General features: G+C 38.8%; 1 protein-coding gene across 3 annotated transcripts in view; it reads left to right on the forward strand.

The window, feature by feature from the left end:
• The window catches only part of LOC126263658 (oxysterol-binding protein-related protein 9), a 518,089-nt gene that overhangs the window by 262,632 nt on the left and 238,288 nt on the right, over positions 1-17,169 (forward strand). For 2 of the 3 annotated variants that reach the window (XM_049960765.1, XM_049960766.1), the window contains 2 exons: positions 2,569-2,703; positions 3,395-3,512. In XM_049960765.1, coding sequence (XP_049816722.1) covers positions 2,569-2,703; positions 3,395-3,512 — 253 coding nt within the window. The remainder of the gene's footprint in view (positions 1-2,568; positions 2,704-3,394; positions 3,513-17,169) is intronic. The other variant, XM_049960767.1, reaches the window with a different exon arrangement.

The raw sequence follows: 17,169 nt of genomic DNA on the forward strand, positions 1-17,169 counted from the left end.
ACAAAATATTGAAATAACTTCATGTGAACTAAAATTTATCCTTAGCTTAAAAATTAGGCACCTACAAGTTGGAAGTGAACTGCTTTACTATTTCTTCAAAAGATTCTTACATTTATAGTCCTATTCTGTTGCAATATAAACTTTGGGTGATAACAGTCTGACTCTACTAAGTCATCACCTCTGTTCTATAGTCCCCATGCAAAAGGCATTGGTTTTAAGTGAATTATAATATTAATATTTCTCTCACTCACATAGTTTCTGCTCAGGAAGAGTGATTTCATGCAATAATGCTTCTGTTCATGTTTTCAGAATTCATGACAGTGTTGTATGGACCTTTCAGAAATAGCTTTCATCACACCTAAAACTTCAATAATACATGATTTAAAAAAAAAAAAAAAAAAAAAAAAAAACCCTCACACACACAGAAATCTCTTTCTGAATAATTTTCGATGGCAGGGAATCACTAAGTACAGGCAGTCATCTGTGTAAATGAGATAAAAATAAACTTGCAGTCTTAGTGCAGATCAATAGTGTGTGCTGTGTCTCCAGTTGGAAAAGGGACGATGCACTTGATGCACACAGTTCAGCATACGTTGAAGGATCATTTCAAGTTGACGCTGTGTGTTCATTGTCACTTTACGACAATAAAAGTTGGCAGCACAGGACTTTTCCACCAAATTGGTGTTCACCACAGTGGCATCATTTGAATATTCATGTGCTATTGTCAGATACAAAACAATGAAAATCTGCCTCAACAACACCAGCTGATTGCAGCTATCTATAAAATTACAGTTCATAGTTGTCCTGAGGAGAATGCAACATAATTGCTCACCGTGTTTTTGGAGGTAACTGGTAGGACTGTGTCAACACAGGCAATACACAGCCATCTTCACATTATCAGTTTGGCCCCTAGGTGTCCATTGCGAACAATATTACAAGGGCCCCCACTACCATCACCATGATGCAAGAAGGTGGGTGAGGAAATACCTAATGTGGAACTTCGATTGTTAGTGTTGTGTTTCCTTCAGTTCAAGTGCAGCATTTGTATGATGTGTGATGAACGTTGTAGAACAGTGTGATACCACCAAGTACCAGTGTGTGCCTCAGGCATGCATTTCTATAAGTACAGCAGAGAGGTAAGTCATAGATCTCTCATGGGTAATTTGAGGGCTGTGTAGTATTGGGAAGCGATCCTCTAAATTTCTGTCCAGCTCTACAATCAACATTTTGGTGTTAATTTCATCTTGCAAGACAATGCATGAGCACACGGCACTCACTTTGTGAACATCTTCCTCCAGAAGGTAGGGGTCAGTCGAATGGAATGGGTTGGAGTATTTGCTGACTCAAACCCAGTTGTGCATACAAATGTGCACTTTTGAACAGACTGCCTTATTTTTGTTTAATTTTGTTTTTATTTCACACTGGAGTCTCCAACCCCCCCCCCCCCCCCCACCCCACCCCCCTTTCTCTCCCCATAAGGCCTGTTCTGTCATTCTCTGCTCCCCTTGAATTTGAGCTCACACTTACGAGCAAGTGGGTGCAAAACTTTTTTAAAAAAGTAGTTGTAATGAGGTCTAGTGAATGAGGTGGTGCAATAATGACACTGGTATATTATTTGGAATGAGTGTCATTTAAATCCCTATTTTGTCACTTTGATTGTTGTCAGTGTTTCCTGAAATTAACTTTAGGAAAAAGCTGCTTCACTCCAAAGCTCGCTTTTTTGTGATATTTGAGATTAATTGCTGGAAGTTCTAGTAGTATATGTCTGTGATCGGGGATTCTGTAATGTAGATTTGACTGCCTCAACTCAAGATTACAACAAACCTTTGTGTCATGCTTCATAATGTTCCATTTGCTGCCTGTATACATATGTAACATATGCAGTTAGTTGAAGCTGTTGTGGGTACATAAAACACTCGAGCAGTGTCTCAGTACTGACTGCACAAATATTTTACATGCACTCTCTTTGACTGATGAACTGTACTTAACAAAAATGTTACCAAAGCTTTTTAGCAACTTTAGCCAAAGTTTTATATTCTCGTGCATTGCGTGTCCTATTTGTTTGATGAGACTGATGCCAGCTGTGATTCATTAAAATTGTAGTCACACGAGGAGTACTTTTTACATTCAGTTAAGCTTGTAGCTTTACCATGTCCCAAATTTACAACCCTAGCTGGTCTTTGCGTATTGTTAAGGCTTAGTTGATTATCTGGGAGTTCCTTTACCTTTCTTCATAGAAAATTTCTTCACACACCATTTGTGATAAGGTGGTAGTTAGAGCATGAACAACAACAGTCCTGTTGTCACTGATGCACATCTCTGGTTATGTGTACCGTTGTTGCGTCTTTTATATAACAAAGGTTCACAAGCCTGAAAATGCTTCAGGTTGTTCATGTGGGTTTCCAAACACCTATTTTTCAGCAGTTGACACGCCAGCTGACTACTGTTTAGTTGAAGTAACTCAATATTAGCGGCACATCAGTGAATGGCATTTTTTATAATGTTTTTAGACCCCTTACAAAAAAAAAGTTTTACAAAACTTTATGTTGTCATGGCCTGTCTTTTTAGGTCCAGTGTCAACAAGCAGAATCACAACAGCTCCCACAAGCCCTTCTGTGTCTATTCAAACAGGAGTTGAACTGGGTTCTGAATGCACAGAATCACGCATTCCTGTCCCACCTCCACAACAGAGGACTATACCAGGTACAGCGTCTTTCAACTATTGGATCATTCTGTATTTGGCATGAAGCGTTGCCTTTGAACTCTTAAAGCCATTCCCTAAATTTTGATTCCTGTTGGTTTCCAATTCATTTGAACTATTTAGTATTTGATTCGAAGTTGGCTTATTGCATGTCCTTTCCATATTAAATGGTTTGCACATCCTCTGGATCTCTGAATTTCTCATTGATAGTGCATTATCCAGATGCTGCATGAGCATGATTATTTTCTTTCCTGCCTACCTGATGTAGTATGTGAAATACAATCGGGTTGCAATTTCATGTTATTCTCTGGCTTATTGCAGGTATCTTAAAATTCTTCATAAAGTTCATACACCTGTCTATTTTCATTCTTTTATAGTGCATGTTTTAAGTTAGTTCAATTTCCATGGAATTATCTAATTTCACTCTTTGATAGTACCTTTTGTGAGTAGTTCAAGTGAAATTGAACATACTGCTGGTTTCTTTCAGTTAAATAGATACTTTTTTTGGGAGTAATTATCATTTATACTCTCTGAAGTATAGATTTTACACGCGCGCGCGCGCGCGCGCACACACACACACACACACACACACACACACACACACACACACACACACACACACACACACACACACACACCCCTTGAGTTATTTTCAGAATTGTATACTAATCTAAATTTATTATTGTGGAACAGATATTCCATGTGGAGGAGTGACACTTCCTGTACCAGAGACATCATATTCTAGTTCTGAAGATGAAGATTTCTATGATGCCCATGAATATGCAGAGACGCCTAGCCCTGCTTCTAGCTCGTAAGTGAATTTCTCTATAAGTAAAATTACTGAAACTGGTAACCAACACACTATTCAATGTTTGAAAGGCATTATGCAGGTCATGCAACTGTGGTTTGAGACATTCTGGCAAGTACTTGCTACCTCAAACAGTATGCATAAACGTTTTCTTCCTGTTAAATTGGTGTGATACTTTTCAACATCAATGAAATGCGTAGTTCATAAACAAAGAACCGTTATGGGGGATCATGAAAACTTGCCTTCCTTCATAAATATTATGTAGTGATGCATTTCTCAGGCCAGGTCTACACCAGATGCCTCTGTTTCATGTAAATACACTGTGAAAGATGGAGGAGAAGAGGGGGGGGGGGTGCGAAAAGTTCCATGTATGTTTTTCTCCTCTGCCTCTTCCTCCTCCTTCAGTTTATTAAATAATAAACAGAATACTTCTGCCCTTAAGTAGGCAACCATACCATTAGAATAAGAGAAAATAGTAACACGACTTGTCCTGCTGACAGAAAAGTTTTTACATTATTTGCTGCCTTTTTGTATTTCATATTACTCTCTTTTTCAACCATTCTTTGTTCTCTAGGTTTCAGAGACGAAACCACATTTCAACTGCTGATACAAAATGCCAGATAAACCCAATGGAATTTTATTGAAACTAATCAAAATATACTTGAATAACATTTATTCAAATTGTCATGACACCCATTGAATGGGAAGCTTTTATACACTAAGAATTTTGTGTGATATGGTGGAAATGACCGGTCAAGTCAGCAGTATCAGTGAGCTTGTGTACCCTCTAATTTGATAAACATTGAGCACAACAATATGAATGTTTTACACAGTTTAATTGTTTGTCCATGTTTTTAGACATTCTGAGTGCTTATCATCTCCAGTGAATTATCACTCAGTTTTAAAGCCACATCATTTACAAATGAAGCAGTCTGAAAACTGAGAAAATTTTATTTAATCAAGCCACTCTGAGAGTCTCATAGGTCATATGCATTACCATCCTTAAATTCATCAGTCCTTTCCTTAACCTTTGAAAATGAATGGGGAATCCTTAATGTTTAATCTGACTCTGGCTTCATATTTGATGGAGTTTTCAGTTTATAATTAAGTTTTGTCCATTTCTTTCAAAAATCTTAACACTTGATTGTTTATACAATCATCACAAACAAGCATCTAAATGTACATTTATGAAGGTTCAGAGCCATACTTTTCAAAGATTATAGAAATTTAGCTGTCCATGTTTTAGGCCAAGAGCTCTTGGAATGTCTGTCAGAAAAGATGAAACAATTGTGATCATGCATAGTATTGCTAAACAGGTAAGTTCAGAAAAATCTGTTCACTGTCCCATATTCTGATATTGTACAATCAACTGATGATTGACTAATACCAGGAGCAATTTTTTTTAAGCTCTTTTTTGCCTGCAAGCTCAGAACAGAGAAGGCTGGCTCTGAGCCGGCATGCCAGTTGGAACGCCAGTATAATGTACTACTGATGTAATGGATGTCAGGGCATTGCCACACAACCTCCAAATAACAAATGTTGCAGTGCTACATAACAAGGCAGTGTGGAGTAACACTTAATAACATCAGCACCAGAGCACCACTGTGAAGTCAAACATAGGTAGAAATACCAGAGCTCAAAGACCCAGAATAATTATTGACTTACCACAATGAGGCAAGGAGCACTGACAGGAACGATAAACGAGGAAAAATGCATTAATACGTCCAGAGCCGCCCTGCCATAGATGAAAGATCTGTCCTTTAAATAGTGAAACTTTCAGAGCTACACACATTCATTCATACTGCCATTCTGTCCATGCCACTAGAACCAGAGAGAACAACAGTGCACTGAGTTTCAGTGAATCCATGATAGGCTGATCAGTGATGGTCTCCCTGCTATCCGCTTGCTGACTTCAGCACTGAGATGTAACCAACCTGATGTATATGGTAGTCTACTGCTGCTGCCTAATGAAACATTGTGGATGAGGTGAAGACTATCGTGTTGCTAGCCCTCCTCCATGAAGGAATACCTTGGATGGCCTGCAAGCTGTCGTCTCCAGGCCAACTAAATATGGCACCTTCACGCTGTCCCCTGGTTGACTCGCAAATATATGTTCCAGTCTTAGTCGAACCGTGGTGGGTAACCAGGGCGCAGTTCTCATAACAGCCAGCATTCTGCACCACAGTCAGCTGTCCTCACCTGAGTGTGCGGCTGGCTGACTATGAGAGTGCTGATGTGGGAGCCACACTGTACTGCAGAATATCTGAGTTGATGACACCTTCATGCCAAAACTGCTGTGAGCACAACGTGCAGCCGTTGCTCTCTGACCTGTGGGACATCATCATGTCTCGCTGACGGGGCATCAGCATTTATTTGTGGCACGCTCTTACACCCACACTGAAAACACTTTATAAATCTGTAAACTTGACAAAAGTTTTTGCATATACCACTGTGCCATTGATGCCCTTTGACACAAACTGGACCACTCACCCACTCTCTATCCTCAGTCTCCTGCTCACAGAGAATTGCCAGCTGTCCAGGTTGTGACAGCTCTCTACCTAATTTCGATTCTTTATGGTAAAATTTTGTTACTTGCTACACTGGCATTTTTCTGGAATTGTATCGAAAATGGGAACAGAAGGGATGCGAACAGAAGGGATGCGAACAGAAGGGATGCTCTGTGTTCTGCTTCAAACAGTAAATTCTGTTCATTCTGTTTTTGGTCTGTGTTGAATAAACAAATTGTGTTTTACACAGTTTATTCTAGAAAAAAGCAGGCAACTGTGATAATTACTAAGATCTAATGAATCTAAATTGTCATCCTTACAATGTTACAAAATACATGAAAAGAAAAGAGGATGGAGGAAAGATGAGTACTTTTATAATTCAATTTTATGTATAATATACCAGTAAACTTGAATTGTTCAGCCAATGAAACTTTTTAACACATTACTATTAAGTCATAGTGACAGTGAAAATGTGAACATCATTATTGGTCATTGAACTGTGGAAATGTTTCCTGGTTGGCCAGATAGTGTTCACTATATATCGATGTTGACAGTCATGTTGACAGCAATACTCATGACACAACAAATCTTCAGGCAATCCCTAAGTATTATGCTGCATGGGTCCTGTGGTATTACTAAAGCCATCATAATTGTGCGGACTACATTGGTATTATTATTAACAACTTTTATTTTTTATGTCTCATGTCCTTGTTACCAGACATTTCTTTTTCCACATGAGTCACAACAATTACATGATGGCTTGAAGAGCATGATGATGAATTCCAGTAGTTATTTTTGCCAGCAACTTTGCACCATGTGAAGCAATATAGGCTTTTAAATTGTTGATAAATTATGGTAAATGTCCTAAGGAAGTTGAACATTATATTCGCCTTCACTCAGCATCAGTCTAATTGTGAATATATTATCCTATTTTGTATTTAAAATATTTGTAACACACAAAATGTATGCAGAATTGGTCAAATCACTTATCATGTTAAAATAAGGTGCATCACCTGCAAAAATTGAAACATTTATTTCTGTTATCAAACATGTGTACCAAGTTTTTTTGTAATTTTTACTAAGCTCTCCTTATAATTTATCCCAGTTCAGAAACATCATTTGCTTTGAAACATCCTGGCAGATTAAAACTCTGTGCCAGACTGGGACTCGAACCTGGGATCTTTGCCTTTCCCAGGCAAGTGCTTTACCAGATTACCTATCTAAGCAATACTCATGACCTGCTTTCACAGCTTCACTCCACTAGTACTTGTCTGCTACCATCTGAACTTGGCAGAAGGTCTCCTGCATATGTTGGGCTAGCACTCCTGGAAGAACGGAAATTGCAAAGAGTGTTTCCAGAATGCATTTTTACGCTGCAGTGAAGTGTGCACTGACTTGAAACTTCCTGGCAGATTAAAACTGTGCACTGGATGTGGACTCAAACCTGGGACCTTTAAAGGCAAACGTCCTAGATTTGAGTCCCAGTCCAGCTCACAGTTTTAGTGTGCCAGGAAGTTTAATATAAGTGCACGCTCTGCTGTGGGGATGAAAATTAGTCTTTAAATTTAACACCTTTGAATTTAACTTTATGCATAATTTTTCCTGATTAACATTATTTGAATCCCAACTACAAAAGTATTTTCCTAATGGAAAAATGACACGATGAATCTGCTGCAGTGATGAAAGGAAGAATCTGCAATAAAGTTGTGAAAGTACATTTTATGTGACATGTGAAGTACTCATTCTAAAGTTAAAGAAATCATTTAATTTAAGTCTGAGGAAAGGGATTTCTTGCCTATTTTTAGACAAGTAAGGTAAATAAAATATTCCTTTTGTAAAACATCGTGCAAGAGTATGACAACAAAACTTTCTGTGAAAACTAAAACAGAAAGTAAATAAATAAAATGCTTTTGTGGAAAGAGTTTCACAGACTGGTTGGAGGTACAACTGTGAAAACAAAAAGAACAAGACACTAGACAAACTTGGGGTAAACACTGTAAAATAGCAATTACTGGAACTAGCTAATATTTAACACACAGTAAATTTAAGGGGAAACTACAGACTTTCTTCTGCCTGAGGGCCTGCAGCTCTTCTGTAAAGTTGAATGATGATGTCATCTTCTTGGATAAAATATTCCAGAAGTAAAGTAGTCCCCATTCAGTTCTTTGGGCGGGAAGCAAAACTGGCATTGTTTGGTTTGCAGCATGGACTGTTAGAGCCTTTGATCTGTAGACGGTTACAAAATTTGAAAAGAGGTAGGGATATGTTGGAATCAGAGATAGTGGGAATTGGTGAAGTGCAGGATCTGAAAGAATAGACTCCTTAAATGCAAAATCAAATAGGGGTAATGCAGGAGTAATCTAATAATGGACAAGAAAATAGGAATTCAGGTAAGCTACTATGAATAATAAAATTTATTCATTTTTGTAGCCAAGGTAGAACAAAGCTAACATTTCATTAAAGCTGCTCCAGTTGCTTTTTTTTAGAACTTTATTAAGTTCCCATAGCCAATTTCGGGCTTTGTATCAGACCATTATGAAGTCTAACTGAAAGTTATGCTATAGGGAAGCAATGTCAAATAATACAATGAGATGGCGTTCCGCACTAATAACTATAACAATGTAATAACTAATAAGATTGTCATGTATGTTTATAGGCTTCGTGTGCAAACTGATTATATGTGACATGTGTGCCTATTAGAAAGTCTTTGAAGAACAGGGACCACTGGAAAAGATGAGAGTTGAATATAATAGTAAATTGGGTCAGTTTAGCATTGAGGGATTTGACTCATCTGGTGTTCCTTGGAGGGTTTATATTGGTAAAAGCAGGTGGAAGTTTGTAACATACAGTAACCCTAGTCACCCTGCTGGTATTAGTAAGGTTACAGCGTTGCCTAATCTAAAAACTCTTTGTAATGCAGTGGACAAATTATTTCAAGGTGCAAATCCTTTTTATATAGGTGCAGTAGTGTTGGGTTGAAACCTAAAGAGGATTCTAAAGATAAAAGTAAAGTAAAATATGAATCATATATGCAGAAAAATAAATTGTACATGACATTTTGTAAATGTAAAGGACAAGTCACATTTTTAATAAAGGTATTTATCTATACAGCATACGTCTGCATTGGCATTTTTCTATTCCAAATTGGATCAATCCAAAACCATGCAGATTCTTCAATGTTGCTTCTCTACACCATAACTTCCACACTTGATAAAGGCCTAATATGACTGAAACCAGTCGTGTGAAGTTAATGAAGTTCTAAAAAAGAAAATAGGGGGAGTGGGGGGCAACTGATGCAGCTTTTCATCAATTGAACGTGAGTTGCGGACTCAGCAGCATGATACGGACATGGAGGAACTAATAACAAAGCTAATGTCCACTGCAGTAGTACAAATTTATATGCCACCTACTGGTAGCTCCACAGATAATGAAGAGATTGAAATATGATGAGATAAAAGAAATTATTCAGATAGTCAAGGGAAATGAAAATTTAATTGTTATAGGTGACTGGAATTTGATAGTAAAAAAAGGAAGAAAAGAAAAAAAAATAGAACCTGGACTGGGTGAAAGAAATCAAGAAGGAAGAATTTTGCACAGAGCATAATTTAATCGGTGCTAATACTTGGTTTAAGAATCATGTAAGAAGATACTAGTAGTGGCTGAGACCTGGGTACTGTGGAAGGTATCAGACTGATTATCTATTGGAAGACAACTATTCCAAAAGCCAGATTTTAAATTTAAGATATTTCCAGTAACATATATGGATTCTGAGCATAATTCACTGGTAACTGAGATTTAAAAGTTCAGAAACTGCAGAAAGGTTGGAAATGTAGAAGATGAGAGTAAGATTAAATTGATGGAACCGGAAATTGTTCAGATTTTCAAAGACAGCATTAGGCAATGCTGGACTAAACATAGGAAAACTGAACTGTGCCCCTTTTCCTAAACCTCTCCAGTCCTTTTCCTTCACCCCGCTTCCTTTCCCTTCAACCCTTCTGCCAGAAGCAGCAGCCACTGGCTGTGAAAGCCTGCATACATAAAGACTTTGTCTTCTCCTGCTGCTGCTGCCTGGTGAGTAGATTTTTTATGTATCCAATTACATTACAAACAAACAAACAATGAAATGTAAGTATCGCATAACATAAAAATATTTCAATAAGCAGTAGTTCTGTCAACCTACATAATCTGAAAGCTACTGTAGGGTGCATGGAGGGAGGTACCTTGTGTACCACTGCTAGTCACTTCCTCTCCTGTTCCACTTGCAAACAGAGCTAGAGAAAAACGACTGCCTATATGCATCCGTACAAGCCCTAATTTTTCTTACCTTATCTTCATGGCCCTTACATGAAATGTATGTTTGCGATAGTAAAATTGTTCTGCACTCAGCTTCAAATGCTGGTTTTCTAAATTATTTCAGTAGTGTTCTGCAAAAATAGTGTCATCTTCCCTTTTGGGAAGCATCTCAGTAACATTCACATATTGATTGAATCTGCTGGTAGTAAATCTAGCAGCCAACCTTTGAATTGCTTCGATCTCTTCCTTTAATCTGACTGGTGTGGATCCAAAACACTCGAGCAGTAATCAGTAATGGGTCACTCTAGTGTTCTACACTGAAGAGCCAAAGAAACTGGTACACTTGCCTAATATCGTGAAGGGCCCCCGTGAGCACGCAGTCATTGTCGCAACACTTTGTGGCATGGACTTGACTAATGTCTAAAATAGTGTGAGGGGGAATATCCATAAGAGTATGAGGGGGTGAAGATCTCTTCTTAACAACCTGTTGCAAGGCATCCCAGATATGCTCAATAATGTCCATGTTTGGGGAGTTTGGTGGCCAGCAGAAGTGTTTAAACCCAGAAGAGTATTCCTTGAGCTACTCTCCAGCAATTATGGACATGAGGGGTGTCAAATGTGCTGCTGGAATTGCCCAAGTCCGTTGGAATGCACACTGGACGTGAATGGATGCTTAAATGTGTGTCACCTGTCAGAATCATATCTAGACGTATCAGGGGCCCCCATATCACTCCAACCGCACATGCCCCATACCATTACAGAACATCCACCAGCTTGAACAATCCCCTGCTGACATACATCTACATTTATACTCCGTAAGCCACCCAGCGGTGTGTGTCGAAGGGCACTTTACGTGCCACTGTCATTACCTCCGTTTCCTGTTCCAGTCGCGTATGGTTCGCAGGAAGAACGACTGCCGGAAAGCCTCCGTGCGTGCTCGAATCTCTTTAATTTTACATTTGTGATCTCCTCAGGAGGGATAAGTAGGTGGAAGCAATATATTCGATACCTCATCCAGAAACGCACCCTCTCGAGACCTGGACAGCAAGCTACACCGCGATGCAGAGCACCTCTCTTGCAGAGTCTGCCACTTGAGTTTGCTAAACATCTCCATAACACTATCACGCTTACCAAATAATCCTGTGATGAAACATGCTGCTCTTCTTTGGATCTTCGCTATCTCCTCTGTCAACCCGGCCTGGTATGGATCCCACACTGATGAGCAATACTCAAGTACAGGTCGAACATGTGTTTTGTAAGCCACCTCCTTTGTTGATGGACTACATTTTCTAAGGACTCTCCCAACGAATCTCAACCTTGCACGCGCCTTAGCAGCAATTAATTTTATATGATCATTCCACTTCAAATCTTTCCGTACGCATACTCCCAGATATTTTACAGAAGTAACTGCTACCAGTGTTTGTTCCGCTATCATATAATCATACAATAAAGGATCCTTCTTTCTATGTATTCACAATACATTACATTTGTCTATGTTAAGGGACAGTTGCCACTCCCTGCACCAAGTGCCTATCCGCTGCAGATCTTCCTGCATTTCGCTGCAACTTTCTAATGCTGAAACTTCTCTGTATACTACAGCATCATCCGCGAAAAGACGCATGGAACTTGAGACACTATCTACTAGGTCATTTATATATATTGTGAAAAGCATTGGTCCCATAACACTCCCCTGTGGCACGCCAGAGGTTACTTTAACGTCTGTAGACGTCTCTCCATCGAGTACAACATGCTGTGTTCTGTTCGTTAAAAACTCTTCAATCCAGCCACACAACTGGTCTGATATTCCGTATGCTCTTACTTTATCAGGCGACAGTGCGGAACTGTATCGAACGCCTTCCGGAAGTCAAGGATAATGGCATCTACCTGGGAGCCTGTATCTAATATTTTCTGGGTCTGATGAACAAATAAAGCGATTTGGGTCTCACACGATTGCTGTTTCCGGAATCCATGTTGATTCCTACAGAGTAGATTCTGGGTTTCCAGAAATGACATGATACTCGAGCAAAAAACATGTTCTAAAATTCTTCAACAGATCAATGTCGGAGATATAGGCCTACAGTTTTGCGTATCTGCTCGACGACCCTTCTTGAAAACTGGAACTACCCGTGCTCTTTTCCAATCATTTGGAACCTTCCGTTCCTCTAGAGACTTGCGGTACATGGCTGTTAGAAGGGGGGCAAGTTCTTTCGCGTACTCTGTGTAGAATCAAACATGTCCCCAGTCATCCCAGTTCAATGTCAGTGCTGACGGGCCCAGACAAGGTGTACAGCTTTGTGTTGTGCAGACATCAAGGATAAACTAGTGAGTGTTTGGCTCCGAAAGCCCATATCAATGTTGTTTTGTTGAATGGTTCGTACATTGACATAACTAGTAACATTACTTTCTCTCCCATTTTACTGATCTGAATCAGATTTACCTTCTTGTGACGTACACACAAGGCAAGCATGAACACTTGTTGCTGTATGTTCTTTATAAATAGGACTGGAAGAAAGATGGGTGTGGCTGTGTGTCCATTTTCCCTTTTACAGCAGTAGTGACAGCTTGGTTTTCGTTTTGATTCACTTTTCACTTGCTCCTTCTGCTCTAGGTAGGTTGTGGGTATCTACAAGACCTTACATTTTCTCCTTCAAGTGGTATGGAATGCTAGGAGTTGACATGTGTTTGGTCATATGTGCTTCTGTCAGCACATACTCAGTTCTGCAAGGAATCTTCTCCTTGGAATTAAGTCCTTTATATTAATTTTGTATATTATTTTAGCATTTATTGCTCCAATGTTCAGCAAACTGGGCGAGAGGGAGGAGGTACTATGTAAGAGACCAGCAGTTGCCTTTTCTTGAAACAGAATATTCCGATTTCAGGTGATCAACAACATCCACACCTATTTTTGTGAGATTGTAGAATTTAATCACTTCCGGTTTATTTATATGCATGGTAGATACCATTAGCATATTCTTTTTATATTTCTTGTTTTATGAGCAAAGGAGGCAGCTGCTACCCTGTTTCTCTCCAAATCCAAAGATCCTATCATTTACTGGCATTCCCTTTATTGATAGCGGTTCTGACGGAATTTCTCTCCCATTCCTTCAAAGAGTACCTACTGCTGTGATTGGATGATTAGTGTACAGTTCGTTAGCAATGGATGTATATATAGAACTGTTGTCCACTGTCATGTTTATGCCTCTGTTGTCAGTGGGTTGAATTCGTAATAATACAACATTCCATTTATAATTGGGTATTTGATATGGATTAGCACGCTGTTTGGCTGCTTTTACTCGCATATTTATGGTGTACAGAATTCTACCATCACAGTGTGTGTATACTTTTATACTGTATTTTGCCAGCTTATATGGAATATACTACCTGATTTGCAACATTCATCAAATCTAACATATCATCTGAATGGAGAGGGCACCGACAAAAATGACATCACAGCTTTGTTTTATCTGTCGGCACCTTTTGAATCCAGACTTTTAATTCTTCATCCTTTAACCATTTTTCTCTAAAGTCTTACTGCATACTGGGTCAGATATGGCACATGCCATTTTCCTCATTGTGAAGCTCATATTTGAAAATATATTTTGTAAACGCATGTTGGGACAGATACGGTACACTGTTAAGAATATCTCTGTAAACAACAAACGCCATCTGTTGCGAGAGTAAGGAGCTATGTAGTAAGAATCTTTGCTTTGTGCTGTGAGCTGTTTACGTTCAGTCCTGTCATATGAAAAGTTGTATTTGACGCAGTAAACATTTTAATCTAGAGTTTATATAATTTCTAGGGGTGAAAGGGCATCTATGGATAATTGGAAAGATGTAAGTTTGTGTACTTGTCACTTAGAATACGTATAATATTGAAAAACTGGTTTGTGACACACATGACACAACATGCATTATTGGTAGCATAAAGTAAACATTCATCATAACCTAACTTTCGCAGTAAAATATATCTTCTCTTTTCAACTGTGTTAATGCAATGAATGTAACAAAGTTTTACAGCTCTTCTGCCACAGTAAGAGTTGTTGAGGATGGAAATGTTAGCAAAGACCCAGATATGTCAGATCATGAAACATTTTCTGCAGAACATTATTTTCAAAATGGAGATGTTGTGCTTTTCAGAATCAGATAGTGATAATGATATCAGACCTAAGAGCTTAAAAGAAAAGAAAAGAAAGGTGATACCAGAAGTGGAATCAGTCAGAAGATATCAGTGAGATGAGGCTTTTTGCTGATGGTAACGTTGACGATAATTATATTGCAGAAAAGGTTAGAGCAAAGCAACGAATTTCAAAACCTCCTGCTAAGGTGGAGAAACGTAAAATACACTGGAATGTAGGACACTTGATTAGAAAAGATGAAGAGATAAAATCACCGGTAATACTAATCTTCCTGAGCATATATTGGATCTTGACACTCCTATGGAATATTTTCAGTCTTTCTTTACTGAAGGCATAGTGCAGTACATCAACAAACAAACTAATTTGTATTCTGTAGAATGCCAACCCAGTAAAAGTGTAAATGTTAATGTAGAAGAAATGAAACAATTCATTGGTATGACCATGCTTATGTCCATTATTCAGCTCCCAGCAAAAAGGCGTTATTGGTCCCAACATCAGGGCCACCCTGCTGCAAGTGACATAATGAGCTGTAACCGATGGGAAGAAATAAAACGCTTCATATACTTCTATGATAACAGTAATCTAGTCCCCACTTGTGACCCCTACCATGATGAACTTTTCAAAATTTGCCCACTGCTAGACCGGTTGCATGAAAGACTGTTGTGAGTACCAAAAGAGGAGTTTTTAGCTGTGGATGAACAGATTATTCCAACAAAGTGCAGATCTTCACTAAAACAATACAATCCTAGTAATCCACATAAATGGGACCTCAAAGCTTTTGTTCTTGTTGGGGCGTCAGGATTCAGCTAAGATTACGAAATTTTTGCTGGAGCTCAGAATAATGTTATAATGCCTGGTACTGTGGAGCTAGAAGTTAGCAGCAATGTCGTTGTGCATCTTACACAAACAGTCCCAAGACATGTGAACAACAATCGTTTTTTGGCAGTTGGTTCACTAGTATACCTTTGGAAGTGTATTTGCATAAGGAAGGAATATGGTCATTAGGAACAGTCCGTGCCAATCACATACCAGGTTGCATTTTCCTTCAGGAGGCAGAAATGAAGAAGAATGGCCGAGGTAGCATGAAGGAGAAGGTAGCAACAGTAGATGATATAAAATTGTCAGTAGTAACCTGGTTTGATAACAGAGTAGTCAACACTTTGTCCACATATGTTGGATCCAAGCCAGAAGATGAAAATAAGAGGCTTTTCAGAAAGGAAAAGAAATACAAAATGATACCTTGTCAACGCTCTGTGATGGTCTACAGTGAGTACATGGTTGGTGTCGATCTGTTAGATTCTATGCTTGGATATTACAGAATTCAAATCGGATAAAAAAAAGGGTACCTGAAGATTTTCTTTCTTCTAATTGAGCTAGCTTGTGTTAATAGCTGACTACTATGGAGAGGGAGAAATACAGACTATATGACCTTAGTGGATTTGAAGGTATCAGTGGCAGATGCCCTCTGTAAAAAGGGCAAAACATTATTCAAGAAATGAGGTAGCCATGCAATGAAGTCCAGAAACAGCTGGACAGTAGGAAGAAGGGTCCTGTGACAGATCTTCCACAGTGTCAGGCACGACAGACTGGCATAGGTCACATGCCAGTCTGGCTCAAACTGTGGTTGATCCAAGCTTACAGATTGCAATGGAAAATTCTTCATAGTCTGTCTGAAGTGCAGTGCATCTTTATGTTTGAATAAGGAGAGAAACTGTTTGATTAAATTTCATAACGAATAGACTAAATGATAACTAATTTTGTTTGATTTGTGATAAACATATAAATTAATGAACAGAAATTGTAATTATTTAAAAAATAAACTTAGTTCTGCTAACGTATGTTTATATCTTATATATTTTCTAAGTGTTTTCTCATCCAGCGTGAAACTAGTATCACAAAATGTTGGGAGTAACTGCAAGCTGTCCCAAATATGCCACAAACCCTTAAACAAAAACTAACGAACCACACATAAGAGAGAGAATTTTTTACATATTTTTCCAGACATCAGGACACTGAAGTTAACATGTGACATTTTTTCATGCAGTAAGGGGCTAAACAGTTGTGTATGTGGAAGTTTCTTCAACATTTTTTTTAACAAAATGAACACACATATAAGAAAACTAACTTCTTATTCAGAATGAAAAATAGTTAAATAGATGCACTTAAAGTAGTTAGTGACTGCTACAAGTGTATTACTGTAGCAAGTGTGATTGTTCAATCAACCCATGGAGGTCCTGCTGCAGACTCTTATTGCTTCAGATGACACACAATCATCATCATCATCAGCCAATTCGATCACTTGGTGATGTGGCCTATTTGAGTCAGTATGCAACGTAGGATCCCTGGACATTCTTCCATTTCTGCTGATCTTGAGTTTCCCGTTGGCAGTTGTCTGACTGTCTTCTGTAAGTCTCTGACCCATCTGTCTGGTGGTCTTCCCCCTGGTCTTTTGGTAATTTGAGCTCCAGTCTAGTACTTGTTTCGATCACCTACCATATTTTCTTAGCAGGCCCAGATCTACGATATTTCCAATGAACTGGGGAAAAACCTTGATAGTGGCACCCCTGTATCTCCACCCTCCCCTCGAGCGTTTGAGGTAGGATGTCAAAAAAAGCGTCTGATATACAAACCATATATGTTCGAGAACATGTAAGACGTGTTACTTAGTCTGGAGTGTGCCGAAATGCAGTGCCACGCCTCTTCACACAGTATTCTCCCATCACA

This window comes from Schistocerca nitens, chromosome 6 (assembly GCF_023898315.1).
Source record: "Schistocerca nitens isolate TAMUIC-IGC-003100 chromosome 6, iqSchNite1.1, whole genome shotgun sequence".
NCBI lineage: Eukaryota > Metazoa > Arthropoda > Insecta > Orthoptera > Acrididae > Schistocerca > Schistocerca nitens.